This window comes from Pyrus communis, chromosome 3 (genome assembly GCF_041283825.1).
Source record: "Pyrus communis isolate YQ-2024b chromosome 3, ASM4128382v1, whole genome shotgun sequence".
Lineage (NCBI taxonomy): Eukaryota > Viridiplantae > Streptophyta > Magnoliopsida > Rosales > Rosaceae > Pyrus > Pyrus communis.
Genome location: NC_142567.1, coordinates 16,759,431 through 16,780,879, shown reverse-complemented (window position 1 = coordinate 16,780,879; position 21,449 = coordinate 16,759,431). Strand labels below are relative to the sequence as shown.

The 21,449-nt window shown below is 35.9% G+C and overlaps 2 protein-coding genes across 2 annotated transcripts; both read right to left on the bottom strand.

Annotated features, from left to right (window-relative positions):
- Window positions 1–2,030: 2,030 nt before the first annotated feature.
- On the bottom strand, window positions 2,031–3,079 carry LOC148698032 (uncharacterized). Its single transcript, XM_088691133.1, has one exon. It carries the CDS (start codon window positions 2,753–2,755, stop codon window positions 2,333–2,335), a length of 423 nt encoding a protein of 140 aa, XP_088547259.1. The 5' UTR covers window positions 2,756–3,079; the 3' UTR covers window positions 2,031–2,332.
- Window positions 3,080–10,239: 7,160 nt separating this feature from the next.
- TPR7 (Tetratricopeptide repeat (TPR)-like superfamily protein) lies at window positions 10,240–17,816 on the bottom strand. Its single transcript, XM_088691132.1, has 11 exons — window positions 17,208–17,816; window positions 16,210–16,440; window positions 14,935–14,991; window positions 14,704–14,832; window positions 14,528–14,605; window positions 14,326–14,396; window positions 14,041–14,090; window positions 13,765–13,951; window positions 11,802–12,336; window positions 10,987–11,130; window positions 10,240–10,713 (listed from the first exon to the last, which is right to left on the bottom strand). Exons 1-11 carry the CDS (start codon window positions 17,307–17,309, stop codon window positions 10,567–10,569), a joined length of 1,731 nt encoding a protein of 576 aa, XP_088547258.1. The 5' UTR covers window positions 17,310–17,816; the 3' UTR covers window positions 10,240–10,566.
- Between the last annotated feature and the right edge of the window lie 3,633 nt (window positions 17,817–21,449).

The following is a 21,449-nucleotide window of genomic DNA, read 5'->3' as shown; positions in this document are numbered from 1 at the left end:
GGTTTAAATTTACTTACATTTTCCACATCACTACACTTTATGGCTTCGTCACCTTCCTGGTGTCGGCCAACACAGCTCGATTCGAAGTCCAAGTGGACATTCTAGGTCGGGGTGTGTCAGTACCGAAACCACTGTCTACTTTTTAAAAAAGTAAGATAAAAAGATAATTCCAAATGTGTGGCTTAAATCAATAATTTCAAACATGTGGCTTAGAGCATCCCCAATGAGGGGCTTTATATAGGGCTAGAAAAGTGTTGGATATAGCTCAATTTAGAGCTCCGAGGAATCTTTGGGACTCTATAAAAGAATATCCGAGGGGCTATACATCTTTCAAGCTCTATATGGGGCTATATATTTTATTTATGTAGTAATTTGATTACGCGGTAAATTTATCTTTGCCTTAACTTTTCTTAATTTGATTTTTGGCCATGTTATCTTAAATTTTAGTTTATGAACTTTTTAACCTAAAAAAATTCAAATTTTGACAAAGTTAGATTTCATCACTTATGCAAGCTCTGTGACGTCACGTCCCTACTTTTCACTGTAATTTCTTTTTCATTGGTGTGTTTTGACGATTTTGCTCTTTTTGGGGAAAAAATGGAATCTGACGTGGACGTTGTCTCGACTGTTGTTTCTTTTCCTAATTTCGTACGTAATTAGTACTTGCCGTCACAAATGTGTGGACACAAGTTAGACCCGAATTGGATTTGTAACGAAAAAGTTACGCTCTATTAAAGTACGTTAATTATAGGTATTCTTGTATACGTTTGTACAAAATATCAAAGTCGGAAACATTGTTAAGGATACAGATTTTGTACATTTGAAATGGTACAAAATCTGACAATCCATCCATCTAATCCCATTCCTCAAAAAGGGGATCCGTGTCCGTCTGATTTCATAAAAACAAACCACCAGATGAAATTGAGATAAGGGAGCTTGACACATCCCGACCCGGAATGTTCACTAGGACTCTGAATCGAACTGTGTTGGCCGACAACTAGAAGGTGACGAAGACATAAAATGTAGTGATGTGGAAAATGTGAATAAATTTAAACCTAAAAGTGCCTAATCAAAAAAGTGCGCAGGGGAGCGGGAGTTCAAATGCGTAGGTTACAAGTCAAGTTTGGGTGGTTTGCAAGTCGGTTGAGAGAATTGCAGAGAGAAGGTGAGAGAGAGACCTTCGGGGAGAGAGAGAGAGAATGAGGTTTGAGTTGTGATTGGCGGGACAGAAATGAGAGTGTTTCTGATTGGTTGAGCGAGAAAGGGAAAACAATTGATTGGGTGGTGAGGAGGGATTCAAGGAAAAGCAAAAGTTCGATTGGCGGATGAGATGGGGATAAGATTTTATTTCATAACAGCCATTGGATTTGATTATCTTATCACAATCTCATCCGTTGGTTTATTTCTCTGATTAACACATTCTTTGAAATCAAACAAGATTTTCATTTCATAACAACCCTTGGATTGGATTATTTTTTCACAATTTAGTTATTTTATTTGTTTATATATTCGGTTTAGGTCTCTAAACTACTAATGTTAAATTTCATCACTTTATTATGAATTTTTCAATCTAAAAAAATTAAACATAAAGCATTACGTTTTTTCTTTAATCAATCACACAAAAAGTTGTTGTTTGTATATGTTTTCTTAATCAAACAAACGGTTGAAAATAAATCCTTAAAATCCTAAACGATTGAAAAATAAATCCTTAAAATCCTAAACGGTTGAAAAATAAACCTTTAAAATCACGTTGTCTTGGCCTTCATGCCGGCTATATATTCTTCATTCTTCAATAATCCCAAGAATGTAACAGGCACAAGACTGACATATCAATTAGTAGCCCCAATCGTACTCGCCCACGTGTCACAACCACCACTCATATCTTGCAGGATGAATAATATCTGTAGGGGTGCGTCTAACTTCCAAGAAAAATGCTCGGATGAATAAATTTTTACACTCGATAATTGAATAGGATCTGATATGAATACTATTTGTAAGTATCTTGAAAATCAATTCACTATTTTCACACGTTTGGTCTGAAATTATTTTATATTTTTTATATAAAATTAAACACAGAACACAAAATAAAAAAGTAATCGAACAATATACATACGATCAACAGACTCGAATTATCTCTCCTTTTTGATCATTCAGACCATCAACTGCCACACGTGTCATGTGGTACAGAAAATGATAGAAAAATTTGTTCTCTGTCATCCCATCCCTCCAAGAAAACGACATCTCCAATTCCTCTAGGACCAATTCCAAATTCGCACAATGCCACAGAATCATTACCAAATGAAAACGACATACACTCCCAAAACGACATCCGTCACGATTCTCTCCGGGAAGCACTCCTCCAAAATCCGGCACCGTGAAATCGGTCCCACATCTCCTTCTCCAACAAATCAGCGCCCTCCGTTTCGGCGTTGCTCTTCTTCTCTCCGTCACCTTCTGTACAGCTGCTCGCTCTCTTCCCGTCGTCGTCGTCGTCGTCGCCACCGCCGCCGAGCCGTCCCTTCTTCTGAACCGCGCACCGTCGCTTCCTTTTCCTGTGGGCCCAGGCCTTCATGCACAGCCCCTTCGGGACCTTGTACACCGCCAATATAAGCAAATTCATAACACCGCACGGGCAGCAGCAACACACCGCCGCGCACTCGGCTGCCGCGCCGCCGGCCACTTCTCCGACTCGCCGCTTCTCTCGGGGCGGCGACCGAGTCAACTTTGGCGATTGAAAGAGGGGGTCCCGAGTCATCGCGGAGTCAAAATCACGAGTCAAAACAGGGAAGGGAATTTGCTGGAATTAGGGATCAATGAAGAATTGGATTCTGGGGTGGCGGAGATTGAGATCTTTGTGGATTCATGGGGCTTCATGGGGAAGATCTTTCCCACAAAGCCACAGAATCCCAAACCCAAAACGTGAGAGAGAGAGAGAGAGAGATGGAGGGGATTGGGGAGCGAAAGTTTCGGGAGAAAAACGGAAGTATATATGATTTGGTTTGGGTTGGACGATAAGAAGAAGAAAACTGAAAGGGCGTGAAATACGTGGCAGCCACCAGAACCGCTCCACGCGGACACGATGAGTCAGAGAGAGAGATCGAGACGAAAGAGATGTGACAGATTTTTCTGAGGTTGCATTTCATTTATCTTTAAAAAAAAAAAAACTAACGAAAATTTTTAAAAAATTTTAGTTTTAATAAAAGAAAAACAAATAAAGATATAGTGAATAGTATCAGAAAAAAACGGTAAAAATGTGATTTTTCTTTAAAAGTGAACAGTCAAAAGTGTTTCTTTAAAACTTCATTTTTTAATAACTTTTTGACAATACATAAAATTGGAGAAAAATTTGTGTGAAACTTAATTTGTTATTGAATAATGTTGAGCAGTACAACTATACACTCAAAACTTGTCACGTAACGAGTTATAAGGTCATCTCCAATCGAATGGTCCAAGGGGCTAGAGGGCCGAAAATAACTCAAAAACTGTCTCCAACCGAAGGCTAGGCCAGAGAGCTCGTGAGCCTCACGGAATCTGAAAGGGCCAAGGGCCAAATGATGGGTTGGCTGGAATTTTTTTTAAAACTGTCGGTTTTGCTTATAACTGACAGAAATAAAAGAAATAGTGTCGGCTAATGTCAACTAGCCGTTATTTTTGAATTTTTTTTTTACAGTTTTATTTTTTTTTATTTACAATTTTTTTTTTCCTATAACTTCTATTTTTTTCTATAACTTCCTATCACTTCTATTTTACAAAATTTGTTTCATATATTTTTTTTAAATTCTATTTTTTTTCCTATAACTTCTATTTTACGAAATTTATTTCATATTTTTTTTAAATTCCATTTTTTTGCTGTAACTTCTATTTTACAAAATTTGTTTCATATTTTTTTTAAATTCTATTTTTTTTTTCATATAACTTCTATTTTACAAAATTTGTTTCCTATTTTTTTTAAAATTCCATTTTTTCCTATAACTTCTATTTCACAAAATTTGTTTCATTTCTTTTTTAAATTCTATTTTTTTTCCTATAACTTCTATTTTACAAAATTTGTTTCATATTTTTTTTAAATTTCATTTTTCCCTATAACTTTCTAAGCCATTATACAACATTAAATTAAATTAAGTAACATGATGTCAGCTACCAACGGCTAGCTGATGTCATGTTGACGTCACTTAGCATTTGGATTTGAATTTAAGTTATAGTTTTTAAATAATAAATTATGTTTGGGCCTTTGACCCTCGGTTGAAGACGGTTTTTTTGTGATAGGGCTAAAATGAGCCTTATGGCCCTTTGGCCTTTGGTTGGAGATGTAGGCAAATATGATCATGTACTGTTCATTAAAATATTAATATCCTAGAGGGCCAGAGCTAAAACGAATCCTCTGACCAGCTCTCGGTTGGAGATGACCTAAGTATTTTTCACCTTTCTTTCATATTCAAATTTATCATAATTAATTTCACCCTATTTAATATATCATCAGATTAATCTAAAAGCTCTGTTTTTTTTTTCTTCCCTCTCTCTCCTTTTTCTTCTCAAATTTTCCCTGCCGTATGAAAGTGGACATCTAAACTTTAGCTTTTCAAAGCATGCTTCAAGAAAATCTCGAGAAGCAGGCATTTGTGAGAGGAAATATGTGTAAACCAAAATTAGGGGAATGATATAACAAATAGATTGCGAAATTCAACTCCATAATCTGGAGGTGAGTATGTACGTTTATATTTATATTTTTTTTTTGGTCAGAAGGTAGAGAAATTTTATAAAATAAAATTCAAATGGACAAATTATATAAGGATCAGCATATAGAAAGAAGATGTCACTTATGCAAATAAAGCATGAGTAAAGGTTATTCTCTATAGTAAATTACAAATAGTACATAAAGGTAATAAACATGAAACGGTTTCAACCTAAAAACAGATTCTCCACGAGGACTGAAACAGTAAGGGCTCATATAGTACATATAGATTTAAGAGTTTACAATTAAAATTTTAATACTTGTAGAATAAAGATTAACGCACAAACTACTAATCATAAATATATTAGGATTACAACTTCTTATCGAGAGAGGATCCTCACTAGATCTTCTTTCTGAGGATTTCGGGGATCCTTCAATCACATCCGTTCATCGTGCAACCAGTTTTTGTCAGGTATTGTTTATAATCAATTTTAAATAAAAAAAAATTACAATGATTTCTGACTGCACAATGTACCTGACACGCCCTGATCCTGATATTCCCCGAACACAAGGATAGGCATGTGCTGGCCGACATCCGAGGGTGACGAAGTTATTTATTGAATGCAAATACTGAGAATAAGGAATAAATAAGACTTGTAAATATAAAAGAATAAAGAATCTGCATTTAAGGAACGTGTTCAGAGCACACATCTAATCTAGAACACTAAAAGAATTAATATAAAAATTGAATGAATAAAAGTGGGTCCTACACCGAGAGGACTGAAGATGCCGATGCGGAAGTGCCTGGATGTCGGGATTGTATGCCTCGATTCTAAGTCCTGAAGGGGGCATAAAGCAAACATGAGTGGACCAAGTTGACATATATATAATAAAATAGTTATCAACATACTAACCCCCATGTTTTATGAAAACACATATATCATGATAAACATAAGTTTTCCGAAACCTAGCATGTCGTGCAATGTCTTAAAACATATCTTGTATATATAATAATCACTAGTGAATGTTCGATAACCCTCCAGGCCTCATGCCAGCGCCCCGTCTCTATGCCAGTTGCCAGAGGAAAATCACCCCCAGGCCCCGTGCTAGCTCCCCGTCCCTGTGCTAATTGCCAGAAGAAAAACACTTTAGGCCATATGCCAACATTGTAACCGTCGCCTGGGATAGATAGGAATCTATCCCTCATCCCGTAGCAGAATTAGGACTACTAGGTAAGTACAAAACTATTGAACATATAATTATTTGAAAAACAACTTCATAGTATGAAGTCATCCATCATCTATACTATAAAGAGGTGTTCTAAACATGTTCTAAATATTATATCATCATCCATCAAATATTCTATAAAGAACATGGGTTATAGGAAAAATAGTAATAATTCAAACTAGCCTCAATACGTATGTTATCTCGTAAAACGTAATCATTAAATCATGTTTTTCATGTATGCATTTCTACTATCAAAACATGCATTTTTAGAAGGGGTCCACTCACAAATACTTAGCCGCCGAAGAACCACGCAAACTAGCGGAGATAGAACACCATAATAAATTGCCCCTAAGCACATAAAGGGTACAATTAATAAAACTCTACTCAAATGATTGAATTTGGGAAAACGGACATCGGAAACGGATTCAGGACATCGAATTACTCTAAGAAGGGTTCTGGGTAAATTTCATAAAAGTCAACACAAAGAATATTCCCTGACGAAATATTCCCTAATGGAATTCCCCATAAAGGGTTTGGGCCGGCTAGGGTTTAGGGTTTGAAAGGTTAAAGGGTTTAGGCTTAGAATAATTTGGTTGCGTCGCTGAGTCCAATTCAATGAACGTAGGAAAATATGAGAGTTAATTAGTGTTGTTCACAATTAATTTGGGGCATTGTCATTCATAGTTTATAAGAAGAATAATTGGAAATCGATTTGTTTACGTATGTTTCATGTGTGGAGAAGAATCCTCTAGCTAGCCTTTCACCTATATCTCGTACAAGACCTAATTCATTTGCTGCAATTTACTTTATTTCTATTAAAAATTTTCCAAAAATCCCCCTTAGTCTTTGTTTTGTTGTTAGTTTAACTTAGTTTTCAGTTTATAAGTTTAGTTTGTATTGATAGCATCCCTTCTAATCTCCATGATAGAACGATCCCTACTTATTTATACTATGATTGCATAATTTATAGGGTTTAATTTGTGTGTTAGTTTCTACCACATCATGAATTTCAGTATATCTAGAACTATTCTCTATTGAATTGCATCATGGTGGGGAGATAAGTTATGACCTCTATGCTAAGGGAAAAGTGACATATATAGGTAACTATGATAAAGACCTCATGTCATTGCCGGTGATAGATGATATGGTGAAGGCAATTGGATACAGTGAGTGGTTCATGAACTACTATTATAAGATTCCAAACATGGACCTTTGCAATGGTTTGAAGCCAATTCAAAGTGATTCCGATGTTCAGTGATGTGCAATTTTGTTCCAAAAGATAGAGTGATTGAGATGTACATCTAAGAATTGACAACAGAAGAAGCCATAACCCAAAAGCAACAGTTTTTGAAGTCTATGGAAGTAAGTGATCCAAGTAAATTGGTAATTGAGGAGGTAAGTAGTTCAGATGAGGATGTTGGGCCAAGAAGTGGATGATTGTTGTACATCTCAACAAGTGCAACCATGTATGATTGAGGTAGGAGAGAGAAATGTTGATTCTGGGAATGGTCAGAAAGAGAAAAATGGTGAAAAGCCAGAGAAGAACAAGGGGAAATCTATGGCTGAGGTAGAAGAAGGAGATACTGAGGTAGGAGAAGGGGATATTGAAGTCTTCTTTGATGTACTTATTAGTTTTGAGGGGAATGTTGAAGAAGAGAATGAAGAAGTTGCTGAAGAAGATAATTGTGAGTTTGAAGAGAGTGAATATGAGAGTGATGCTGATAACCTAGTGTTTTCCAAGTTTGATGGTATTATGGAAGAAAATGAATTTTCCCTCAACTTTATTTATTAATAACTCATTCGTTATAACTCCAAATTATGTTCCATTTGAGCCTACGCGTTCGTAGCGATGAATACTACGAGGATACGCAAAGAAAACGAACCTTACATGACATGACAAGACGGTCAACAAAAGTCAACGTCTTTGCTTCAAAGGGCATTTTTGTAAATTCACATTTAAAAATTATAAAGACTGTAAATTTTTTGGAAACGGGTTGTTACACCTATGGCTATTGTTTAAGCAAGGTTTTAAATAGTTTTTTTTTAATCAATGTAGAAGTGTGAAATATATATATATATATATACACACACACACATATATAAACACTCGTAATGACAAGTTTTACAACTTTCGTGAAGGTCTCAGCTTCGCAATTTGCCACTATAATAACATAAATTATATATCTAAATTTATCCATTGATTTTATTTTACATTTATGCTCCATTCTTCTCACCAAATTTTGTTTTTTAAAAACATGATCTCTTAGAGGATGCAGGAAGATGAATGGTTCGGATCGTTGATACTAGGTTCAGAGTTTCACCATTAGAGAAAATATTGCTCAAAGTTTATAAAGTATCTATAAACTATATAACATCAACTCATATTTCAGTTCATCATAAATATCGGAATGTGATATCAACGATCCGAACCGTTCATTTTTTTTATCAGGTAAAAGATCACTTTTTAAAAAAAAAAATCTAAAAAATGAAATTCAGTGCATAGAATAAAGTGTAAATGACAATTGACAGTTAAATTTAAATCTAAGGTTTATGGATTATGGTGTTGGTTTTTGGAGTTGACATCCTCACGAAAGTTATAAAGCTTGTCACTACGAGTGATTTGTATATTTTTTTTTTACATTTTTCACTCCTACACTAATTATTATTAATTTTATTAGTTTTGCACTCAATAAAAAAAACACTATTCATGAGATTTGGAGGGTCTTAAAATCTAAACGACCATGTAACCATCATCTTGAGGATGCAATCACGAGCATTTATATATCTCACATTTTTCAGACTTGTACATTAATGATTATGAATTTTATTTATTTTGAACTCCCTTAAAAATACTATTCTGGAAGGTTTGTATGGCTTTAAAAAATTCAAATGATGACATACCCATCCTCAAAGCGTAGAGGATGTGATCACCTGCATTTGCATATTTTTTTCACATTTTTGGCACTTGCAAAATACTTGTTATAATTTTTTTTAATGTGTTTGATATTTTTAAATTACTTGATTTTTTTTAATTTTTAATGTATTTTATAATTTTTTAATCTCACTCTTTGCCTATAGTATACCATAAAAATAAATAAATAAAATTTTAATTTTTTAAATTTGTATAAAATAAGAATACAATAATACCTATTTAATATACAACAGGGAATTGTTATTAGTACTCCAAAAATCTCATTTGGCACTCCAAACTTTTTATAATTAGAAAGAAAAATACACTTGTGAGGATTGTAGAATGAGATTTTTGGAGTGCTAATAATAATTCTCATACAACATATACATATAAACTATGGTTAGTGTATTTCATAGTAAGTTTTTTTAGGGAAATAAATCCTCTCCGGATCTTTCCCTCCAAAGCCCAGGGATAAAGTGATTCGGGCCTTTAAAATATGATCCAACAACCAAAAATATTATAACTTTTAAAACTTTTTACTAACTTCTCTGTTTGTAGCCGTTAGATCAAATTTTAAAGGTCCGGATCACTTGATCCCTAGGCTTTAAAGAGAAAGATCTGGAGAGGATATCTTTCCTTTTTAGTAGTTTAAAAAAATTAAAATCATCAAAATAAATTTTTTCTTAATGTATCGAAATGAGTTACCCACGCGTCACTTTCGTGTAAATCTGTTAACGATCCGTTATTAAAAGGTTCTTATCGTATGACTTGATAACGATCCAATTAGACATTGCATTGACCCGAAACCCATTATTTTTGTGTCATGTTACGGATTGTGTAGAAACCCATTATTTTTGTGTCATGTTACGGATTGTGTAAGAAATTACCAAGTCTAAGTGAGGTGATGGGTGGTAATGGCTGGGTCCCACAGTTTTTTATTAAATTAAAAAAAAATGATTTTATCTTATATTTATTAATATTTAATTAATTTTTAAATTTAACTGAGTGAGGATGTGGGTCTTGCATTTGCAATTTCATCATTTAACAACAAACTTAACAAAAATTTAACAGAGATCTGACATTGCTATGAATTCGTAAGACGAGGTATAACATTATAATGTTTAAAATATGAACTATGAAATTGTGGCTCGACCTATAATTGAGATAGTTTTATGTAATTTACCCTTTTACGGTTTGGTTTTGTGAGCAGGGTTTGTATCCATTTTAATATGGGTACGTTTTAACCATGTACAAATATTTAGTGTTCAACTGTGGCCAAAAATTACCACTTGATACTACGACTTGGTAACATTTTTCTTCATTTGTAAGTGAAAGATTTTAGATTCAACTCTCGCCAAAGACAAATTTAAACCACATTATTGCTAGTCCATTGTGAAGCTTAAAAAATCTTCATAAATGACAGATCATATGACAAGGACAATCAAATATGTAAAGAGGTGGAATCCAAATATTTCATAGGCTGCACGCTTCTCTCCAACTGTTAATTCTGACACAAACACAACCAAACAATGCTACGACTCTCGATTTCATTACAAAAAGAGAGCACCCGGTAATCACTTTAGCCAAAATAGAACCACAACCCCGTCCCTCTCTAACATTTTCCTTTTCTTCCTTTCACAGCACCTCTTTTGATGCGTTCCACAGAGATATCGGCTTTCGCCTGTTGCTACCGTAACTTAGCTCGACGTTAGACTTCGAATGAATCTTTCGTAATTTACAAGCATAATTACACACTCTAACCACCGATGTAGCCCAAACGATGAAGCACTACTGCTATAACTAGCATGCATATTGCCAAAATCAGACCGGATCTGCCTAGTAGCCAATTTTTCGTCTTCTTTGCACCTTCCACTCCTCTTTGAATCCTATCTGCCCATTTCATCTGCAACGAGAAGTTACAAAAGAAAATAATCAATAAACAAAATCCATACTGAATGCACTAAATCACAACTCCACTCGGATGCAGGAGAATAATGGGTAAAAGATATGGAATCGTATGTTTCAATATCAAATCACTCATCAACACACCGATTCACGACTGAAACTATGGTTTGTTTTAAGATATGGTGGATATTTATACTTGTACGACAAGTACTAACAAAAATTGAAGCAAATGAATTGAAAATCAAAGTCATTAAATCGAGTAGGAAGTTACCATTCTGTCCAGGTCCTGCGGTGACAAAGACGACATTGCTTGCTGAGCTTTTGCAGCTTCTTCACGAGAAAGCTTGAAACCAAACTGCTCGCCCATGTTTGCCATCATGTCGGGGCTCATATTTTTAATCATTGATGAGAACATCTGCCAGAAAAACGACCAAAATAAAAAAGTTGAACGCATGATCATGCAGGATAAAAATTACTCTACCAAAAAAACGTAACAAACCGTCATCAATCAAAAGCTTGAGATTCAAGTCATTATGCTAGCAACATTATGGGCACAGTTAGGAATCTAATAATATATCAGCCTGTTCTAAAAAGTTTGAGGTAGAAATCCTTCTTTCAAAACATCACATGTAGAACAGGTGCGATGTGTAAAATTAGTCGCGAGACAGTTGATCATCCATTGCGACACTGCTCATGTTTCAGGGCTTAAAAACCTTTATTTTTCACTTTTAAGGTCCAGTAAATTCCTATGACAGTTAGGGGTTTGCTGCGTGAATGGAAGGCGTTAGAACAATAGCAGTCCAATCAGAAAATTTTCTTCTACAATGAATAGCCAAATTTATGATGGTTTCGAGCTCCAATGACATGACTTGAGTGTATCTTATCAGATATTTTTCTCATGAATGACCGACTTATTGTCTAAGCGCAACTTTTGCACACATCTGAGTACTACTTATGCTCCCGCTTCTAACATCTTAATAATGAAAATAACAAAAATAATTAGAAAGAACATACAGACCTTGCACTTTGAGAACCAATGAAATAGACATGCAAAGAATGGTATTTTAATGTAGAAATTGAACGAACCTGCTGCATTGCAGGATCTTTCATTTGGGTCCTCATTTGTTCTTGCAAATCACCAGCAGAGGCAGGGAAGCTCGACTGAGGAGAACTCCTCAAATTAGGAAATATTCCTTGAGAGCTAGTTTCACCCACATCCTGAGGTGCATTTACTGCAGAATTCTCACTGCTTTCTGAATAATCTGATGAACTTCTTCTGTTACCAGTGACTGGTCCTTGTGTTGAAGATGAACCTCTCCCATTCAAAGAAGATGCTACTCCAAACATTTTCTGTAGCTCCTCCGGTGGCATTTTACTCATCATATCAGATGCAGTTTTAAGCATATCCGGTGAGACATTTGGAGGAACCGATCCAGGCTTAAAATTGTTGAAATTTGAACTGGAAGCCAATTCAAGCATTTTTTGAAGTTCTTCAGGTGACATTTTGCTGATCATGTTTGAGGCAGTCTTAACCATGTCAGCAGGAACCTCTTCGGAGTTTCCAGGATTCAAAGCAGCCTGACTGTTAGGATCAGCATTTGAAATGAAATTCTGGAACGATCTGAAATCCAAGCACAGAAACAAGTATAATAGTATAATGTCATAGGGATGCATATTATTAAAATCAACAGAACGAAAAGATAGAAACATCAAATATGTATAAAATAAAACCAAATAAGAAGCTTCATGAGCAGAATGTGGGAAATTTCAAAAATTCAAAAAGAAATACCTTAACTTATGACAATTATGATATCTGATATAGAACATCCTATTTGGAATATTATTTCAGTATGGACTATGGAGAGACAATGCCACAGAGTCCCAACTGTGTACCTTACCAAGTTCTCTTTGAAACCGAACTGGCTTCATATTGCTATAAAGGTTTGATTCTACTTTTATCAGATGCCAAGTGAAAGTACATCATATGATTTCTTAGCTTTTATACTTCTGAATAAATGTTTAAATACCAAGTTCAGCCAAATTTATCCCAACTTCACCCTGTTGGGTTTTTCCAGCCTATGATGAGTTGTCCTAAGTATATTAGGAATTAGAGCCGAACCATGTTAATTCTTAGTGTGATTTGTCTTGGTTATTTGTTTCCGATTTCCAAATTTGTTTTGTTTTCACATTCTTAAACGCCATATTTGCAACACACGGCACCCTCCTCCCTCCTACATGCGCATTAGCACATATGGCCACATCCAAAATTTAGGATGTATACAAACATACATCGTGGTGCATGCAAATCACATGAAAACGTGTCGCATTTGACCTCCACTAGATGCGCACACCACACACTGTGACTCACTAGACTTCTTATGGTTGATTTATTTATTTATTGGCTAACTTAGGGCCTGCTTGATAGCCATTTGGAGTATAGTTTTTATTTTTCATTTTTTGTGGTATAGATAAAGGGAAAGTGTATGGGAGAGAGGAGAAATGAAGAAGCATGGAGGATGGATGTTGGAAGGAATGTGAAAGAAGTGTATATGGAAAGATGCACAAAATGAACTGCAAATAATTGTCTTCACTTTCAAAGTTGATCCTTTGTGACTGAAAGGTCACGGGTTTGAGTCGTGGAAACAACTTCTTTGCAAATCAAGGGTAAGGTTGTGTTCGACAGACGTTTCCCTAGACCCTCGCAAAGCGCAGAGCCTTGTTGGCTTGGGGTCGCCCTTAATATATTCCTCCTTCCTTTCTCCTACTACCTACCCCCATCTTTCTCCATTTCTCCTTTCGCCCATATACATTCCCTCTGCCTCTTGCACAAAAAATGAAACTCCAAAATAAAAACTAAAATGTTATCAAACAGGCCTTTCAAGTTCGGAATTAATTTTTTTTCAATTAAGAAACAAAAAAAGGAATGACAAAAAGATGAATTAAAGCAACATGAGTGGATTAGTTTTATATATCAAATGCTCTCAACACAAAAAAGATTTTAAAATAGCATCAAAAAATCAGAAGTCAGTTTTTTATGAACAAAACATACTTGCTAGCTGCTGTCTCACTTTGAAAAGACACCAAAACGTCTGGCAGAAACTCAGTGTTTGATGCGCTTTGAGTCCTAGAAGCATTGCTAGTTTCCTGTGCCGCAGAATACTCTGTAGAAGACCTTTTATGGTTGGCAGATGACACAGTCTCAACTTCTTCAGTTATTTCTTCAATTACTAATCCTCCTATCAAACAATCAATATTCAATATCCTATAAAGGTATGGGTCCATGCATCTAGGTCAAGAATTTCAAAGGTGGAAATAAGAAGCATACTTCTTGGTCCAGACGAACCACCCTCTTTACGCAAATTTTCTTTGGCATCCCTGCAATAACCATAAATATCATTTGCAATGTCAAAAAAATCTCCATTTTCTATCCCAGCATTTGAGAAAAAATTGGAAAAGAAAAAGGCTATACATCACTGTTCAAATGCCCCTATACATGTGTTAATTATGACCATATAGCTGCCATGCATATGGCATATTTCAATGAAGCCACAAGAACAGGATGATCAGATCAGAGACAGATATGAACAAAGAACAAAAGAAAGGGCCACACCTTAAAACATCTGAAATAGTTTCATCATGAGGTGAAACTTCACGTGCCTTGCTCAGATCAGAGACAGCACCCTAAGAGATGCAACAATGAGCATGAGGTATAGGAAACAAAGGACAAAATTATGTAAACCAAACATGCTTCAAAAGATGCTTCAGAATTATCTGCGAACAAATCATATGCATATGTATATAAGCATACTCACTTCAAATTGACCTATTTCTTTATACGCTTGACCTCTACGGTAAAGAGCCTTGACATTGTCTGCGTCATATGCCAAAACCTGAAATAAGATATATCATTTAAAATATATTAAAGTCAGTAGGTTGCAAGAAAAAAACATGAAGATACATGTATCTGTGAGCACGTTTCCTCTTATACCTCAGAACCTTCTTTTATACACTCGTCATACTGCCTTGTTTTCAAGTAACAAGACATTAAGTTGAGTGAGCATGCCATCAGAAGTGACCTGCCTTTAGAAGATGGAATCCCACTTAGGTTCTTCTTTGCCTATAATTTTAGACACAGGAGTACTTATGATCAGTTGGAGGCCCGAGTCTACAATGTAATGGGGGGAAAAAAAGAAACCAAAGGTATTATAATTGCACTTACAAGCAAGTATTTCTGCATGGCTTCATTGAACTTGCCCTGGTTGTGAAGTGCATTTCCCTGCAAATGTAATATATTATAAGAAAAGAAATTAGACGCCAAAACAATACTTAAATGTATGAAGAAACAATGACCGAGTCAGTAGACGATAATATTTGTCTTTACCCTGATTACTTATGCATTAAAGAGCAAGTCTATAGGGTATCAAATCAGAAAAGCAGCCAGATATTTAGCTTTCCAAAAATAACCTTACCAGAGCCTAATGATCAGCCTATCTTTCCCAACCCTAACCCAGCCCATACCACACTTGTAAGCTTGGAATGACTTAAAATCTCCACTAGAAATGGATTTCAATCAGAGAATCAGGATACTGTTTATGCATGCTAAAATTACAACTCTACAACTTGAGCTTAAATAATACAACTGCACAGGAGTAAAATCTACTGGCATGATTACAATTTCTTGATGTCATACAAATTGATTTTCACGACTCATGAAGTATGTACACTATGCATCAAAATCAAGATTTTCCTAAAATGGGTCCAAAATAACAGATCTAAACTAAAGAAAATAAAACCAATCTTAAGGCGGGGAGAATCAGCTTACACTACAAAGCCATGAATCATTTGATTGTGTTATTAACAATAGAAAAAAACGGAATAAGTTTCAACCAATGTTTTAAAAGGCTCGCCTCAGGGCACGCCTAGGCGCCTTGTGAGGCTGGGCTTGAGGGTTGCCACCTCTGTTTTGAGGAAGTGGGCGGAAGGTGTCGCCGGAGCCGCCTAGGCGCGCCTCAGGGGAATTTTTTTTTTTTTTTTTAAACTCCCAAACCCAAATTTTGGGTAGGCTTTTAACTGCCTTATACCTCTTCCTTGCACTATCGTCTCTCTGCCTTTTTTTCTAATTTTAATTTTTTTATATAATGGATGTGTGTGTTGTCTGCGTGCATTGTTATATGTGTGCTCATTGTGCTTTTCATCCTCTATTTTATATATATAATATAATATATGTGTGTGTATATGTATTTATAATATATGTGTGTGCTCAGGATGATTATTGATTAATAATCTTCTTTTTTTTTAATATAATATTTGTGTACGCTTAGTGTATGTATATAAAAATTTAGGTCCCGTGAGGCTTCGCCTCACACCTAGGCTGGGCTATCCCTTGGACGCCTCACCCACGCCTCACGCTTTTAATACATTGGTTTCAACATATATAGTGTAAAATCTTCTAATCCTACGAATTATAGTCCCACATAACATCTAAGTATCCAACCTGATTCTTCAGCATCAGAGCTCCATTGAGTTCATAAGAGATCTGGGCATCAACACGGGTTCGCATAGCTGCTATCTCTTCAGGCGAGGCACTAGCCATCTTCTCACCAATTTCAGCCATCTCTTCCGGACGTGTATGCTTCAACTGCTCTGCAGCCTGTTTCAAGTCTTCAGGCCTCATGTTCTTCATGCCCTCCGAGGCCATCTTCATCAATTCTGGATTAGCCATCATCTGCAATGCCAGTCAAACAACCACCACCACCATCATCAATTACACAACTTAACCAAAATCAACTAAAATTTAGAAATAAAAGGAAAAAAAATTGTGGGAACTTCTTTTCCCAGAGAAGAAGCAATGTCGGTATCTGGGGAATAAACATCGGAAAAATTGTGGGTACTTCTTTTCCCAGAGAAGAAGCAATGTCGGTATCTGGGGAATAAACATCGGAAAAATTGTGGGTACTTCTTTTCCCAGAGAAGAAGCAATGTCGGTATCTGGGGAATAAACATCGGCTAACTCGGTGCCAGAAAAACTAATGACAAAGAAAAACCTCCAAATTTCCTATATAACGTAAACACTCCATAGTCAACCAATTTGTAAAACCCCACCAGCAATGCATCACTGTACCATATGAAGTGTATGGCATACGTGTGATGCGAAGGATTAAAGCTGTCCATAAATCAAATTGTTTAGTGGATTGGATTTCACTTGACTGCATACGGCTCCAATGTAACAAAGATGCTGTCCATAGCTCAAGTTTCAGAGACCCAATAATCCCAATAATCACATAATGCATAAAAGCATTGAATCCAAATTCAATATTGGTACTTAATCAAATCACCCGATTATGCCAAAAAACAAAAACATAAAAAAAAAAAACAAAAAACAAAAAACAAAAAACAAAAAGGAACACTGAACACAATCTATCAAAAAATCCAAATCGAATCGAATCCCTAAAAAATGGGAAATTGAGAAAGAAGAAGAAATTGAAATTGGACCTGCTGTTGGATCCTGGCGAACTCGGCGGGAGACATGCGACTCATCTGCTCCTGAGCGAGCCTCATCAACTCGGGATCCATCATATTCATTCCGTTAAACATCTCAATTCAAACAATTCAGTCGATCAGAGTTTTGATCCGATGCGAAAATTATTTGGGAGAATCGGAGAATCTCTGCGTGGGGAAAAGAAGTTGGAATTTGGGGATTGAATTTTGGGGGATTTATAGTAGCGGGAATAGGGTTCTCGAAGAACAAGTGAGAAGGTCGCCCACCGAACCTGAATCAATTGAATTGAATTGAATTAGTCGTCGTCGTCTTCTTCTTCTTCGAATGGAATAGGAAAAAGGAAGCTTGATGGAATGGGAGGAAGAGTCGGAATATTCGCGTTATTTTCGCAATTACGATTCTCGCCTTGGCTGCTGGTGGTCTGCCGCGTCATCTCGCACTTATAACTGCATCACACCACATGTTAATCACGTGGCCATTGTGGCATAGCATGTTTGTTGGCCAACATTGTAACCACCGTGCATTTCTGTCATATAAATTTTTTATTTAATAGTTGTTTTGGGACTTGTTTGATAACTTTTTTGTTTTAAATTTCTTCTTTTGTTTGAAATATGAGAATGAACCGTGATTCAGGTGTTAAAAAGCATGGAAAAAAAATCTCTATGGAGACAATAAGTGAAGTCAGCAGGCTTTGCTCTCTAACGAGTTCATTGCAAAGGAAGCTAGAATTGGAGTTTTCCACACCAACTCATCTAGCAAAGAATGGTTACACATTGGATAAAGAGTGGTATTTTTTTGGGAATTTTGGGTCCAAGGCTCTTGAAAATCAATCTGTCGGTCTAAGTAAGAATGGGATCGATTTGAAATGGGCCTGGAACCTAGGACTAATTGAAGGAAAAGCTTTGGTACTGTTCGATTTGAAAACAAAATTTTCCTTTTATGAAAATTGGCTCAGTTCAACTTTAAATGATCCAATCCAGTTTCAATTTTGTTAGTCGGTGCTGGAATTCCCATAAACTCTGGCAAGGGACGACTGGAGGCGTAATTCAATGAAACTCTCATAAATTCCGGCGAGGTGAGAATGGGTTGATTGGGATAGGGTGAGTGTAATTGAATACGGACATATCTCGAGGGATGGAGAATCAAATCATTGTTGTAGTTCTAAGAAAAGAGTATACATGATGTGTTGCATCGAAATACATCATTGACAAAGGTGCCTTGGCTTAGGCGCATAGGAGATGCTTCTCCATGTCTACGCATAGCCAAACAGCATGTAGAGATTTTGTGAGCCTATGTTAGGTGTAGAGAATATGAGATCATTGAAGTTCAAAGAGATGTCGAAAAGAGTCTTGGATCATAAAAGACTAAGAGAGAAATACCCAGGCTACGGTATTTATCAAGACCTATTAAATCGGGAGACTATATAGGAGAGAATTTATGATAAGATATCTAATCCTCCTAAGATTATGATTATGTTACCTAATCCCTAAGATACCCTAATGAATTAAGGTCCCTTACTTGAGAGATAAGTAATATCTTTAATGGGCTTAGAGCTAATACCTTGGTTTGTGGTATTCTGATCTAGAATACCCATGTAGCTCTGATCTCATTTAGAGGCTTTCTAGTCATTCTAACCACCCTGAGTGCCACGTGTCATGGGCCCAAAAAATATAGTCCACTAAATCCCCTAACTATGCTTCCAAGAGTGTATTCCGGTCGAGAATGGATAGATACCAGAATGACCTTTTTCCAAAATACAAATCAGAATGACTTTCGAACTTCTTGTTGATCCGGAGCTAGCCAAGTCCAACTAGTCCTACTTGCTTGTCTCTCAAAGATCTGATCTTTCGAAGTTCCAAACCATATTGTAGATCCCTGGTCGAAGTTATGAATGCGTGGCTAAAAAGCTGGATGCAAGGCAGAATGTGCATATTTTGCATTATCCTCAGAAGGACTTAGATGCCTTAGAAGACATTTTGCTAAGTTTATTTCCCTCAAGTTTTTAATCTTGTTAGAGTAAAATATTTAGAACTTTCCATCCTTACTTCATTTTCACAGAATACCATTTAATCTAATAGTCTTTATGGAGTAAACCAACTTGGAGTATTAAGTAACAGAGTTAAAAAAGAATAAGCTTGTAGGCTTAGGTGAGCTTCAAATGACCCCCTCAATAACATTGCAGAAAAAATATTATCCTTAAACTTAGTGTTTATAAAGATTTCCACTGCGATAATCGGAGTACCATCTTACTCCGACACCAGGCCTACGACCCATGAAAAATCTCTTGCTCTGAAACTTGCTTTGATGCATTGATTAGATTAAGGATGAGAAAGTGACGAATCTTGTCCGGAATGACCTACAGATCTTAATGTCAGTTCGACATGTTTCAATAGACTTGTTGGTTGAGTAATAATGATTGTTTAACACTTGTAGAAGATTAATTTGAGTGCTGTATAAGAAGTTGAGCATGTCTTTAATTCCATTTCTTCATTCACCATGCCTCATTTCAGGTATGATGGTTTTAATAATTGCAACATGTAACCAGGAAGGGTTTCCTTCTTGGTTCGAATTGCACATTGATGTAATAAATAATAACACTCAAATTAAACCCTCTTTTTGACAATTGTAGTAAAGATATAAGTAGGGATCGTTCTAGGCCGGGGATTAAGAGGGATTGCTAATCTAATGAAAACTAACTCAAAGATATAAAAATATGCTTAAAAACACTTAAACAAACTCAAAGACTCTTAACTAAACTTATATAACTCAAAACAAACTCAAAAGACTCAAAACAACACAAAACAATAAAAAAGACTCAAACTAGACTCTAGGACTCAATTTGGACGAAAATATAATTGGTTTTGACTCAAAATACTCAAAAACACTCAATAGGACAGATTTGACACAAGTAAGTAAAGAGGATTGAGTTTTTGACGAAATTAAGGTAAAAACAAGTAACTAAAAGACTTAAGTAAGGTTTGGACAAATTTGAGAAAAACTATGGATGATTAACTAGCTAGAGGATTCTTTTCGACACATGATACATTCAAACACAAATTGATTTCCAGTTGCTTTTTTGATAAACTATGAACCTCAACACCCTAGATTAACCGTGACATCACTAATTAACCCTCAGATTCTCCTTTAGTTATTGGATTGGATGACATCATACGACAACCCAAAGCATTCTTCAAAAGTTCCCTACATGACATCATAATAGAGATACAATCAAAGATCATTACGTTCTATGAAAATCATAAGTATTGACAAATCACTTGTAACTATGACATCATGATACTCATGCTAGGAATTTACTTAACATGATTGTGAAAACAACCTTAACTACTTGTGAATATAAGATTGTAACGATTATATGAAACTCCCTTATATTCTAGCACCAAATTCAAGCATGCAAATTAAATAGGCCTCCCTAATCAACATACAAGAATAAGTTATCCATCAAACGGTTAAGTAAATTGCATTCACAATTTATGAAATCACAACTGGAATTAATCAATTCATATCATAAACATAATCATGGTTTCAAAGTCTCCCCTAGCTAAAACGAGTTTAGCCTCTCATGTTCACAACAAAACAAAGAAAACTTGAATTAAACATTGAAAACAAAAGATAGATTACACCTAAAAACGTTCCAACACTCCAACTTGAATGCAAAAACGTCCAAGGTTTCTTCTTCTCCTCTTCTTCCTTGATATGCTGCGACACAAGAGTTTAAGGGTGATTTTGGATGGATTTCTGGGTTAAGAATGGATTTAGGTTGGTAGAGGGTGCGGCAAAGGTTTAGGAATGGTGTATGAGTGTTTGGTTGAAGGTATGAAAGTATGGAAGTGGTGGAAGAGAGGATGAAGGCTGCGGCAAAGGTTGGAAGACAGGATGAAGGATGGCCGATTGTATGAGTGAGTGATTAGGGTTCTTTATGGGTACGGCATTCACTCTTTATTTTAAGGAAAGAATCCTAACTTTTATTACATAGTTTAGGAAAGGATTAGACCCTAAATCCATAAGGAAAAGGAGACATAAAGTCAGAAATCAAAGGGAAAAGGGAAGGAAACTTGCGGCCAATAAAGAGTAGGAAAGGGAATGTGTTTTAAGGCTGAAATAAGGCAATGATTTATGATATAATACGTATGTAAGGTGCGGCCTTGAATAGGGTGAAAGAGGAATGTGATTTGTGAGACAAAATAGGGAATAACCACTCCTCTTGCACGGCAAGG

What these genes read in the sequence shown, in the direction of transcription:
- LOC148698032 (XM_088691133.1), bottom strand. Translation starts at nt 2,755, where the DNA reads ATGACTCGGGACCCCCTCTTTCAATCGCCAAAGTTGACTCGGTCGCCG.
- TPR7 (XM_088691132.1), bottom strand. Translation starts at nt 17,309, where the DNA reads ATGTTTAACGGAATGAATATGATGGATCCCGAGTTGATGAGGCTCGCT. An exon ending in TCGCCAGGATCCAACAGCAG is followed by an intron (nt 16,441 to 17,207) that starts GTCCAATTTCAA and finishes CTGGCATTGCAG; the next exon opens with ATGATGGCTAATCCAGAATT. An exon ending in AAGAAATAGGTCAATTTGAA is followed by an intron (nt 14,397 to 14,527) that starts GTGAGTATGCTT and finishes TGCATCTCTTAG; the next exon opens with GGTGCTGTCTCTGATCTGAG.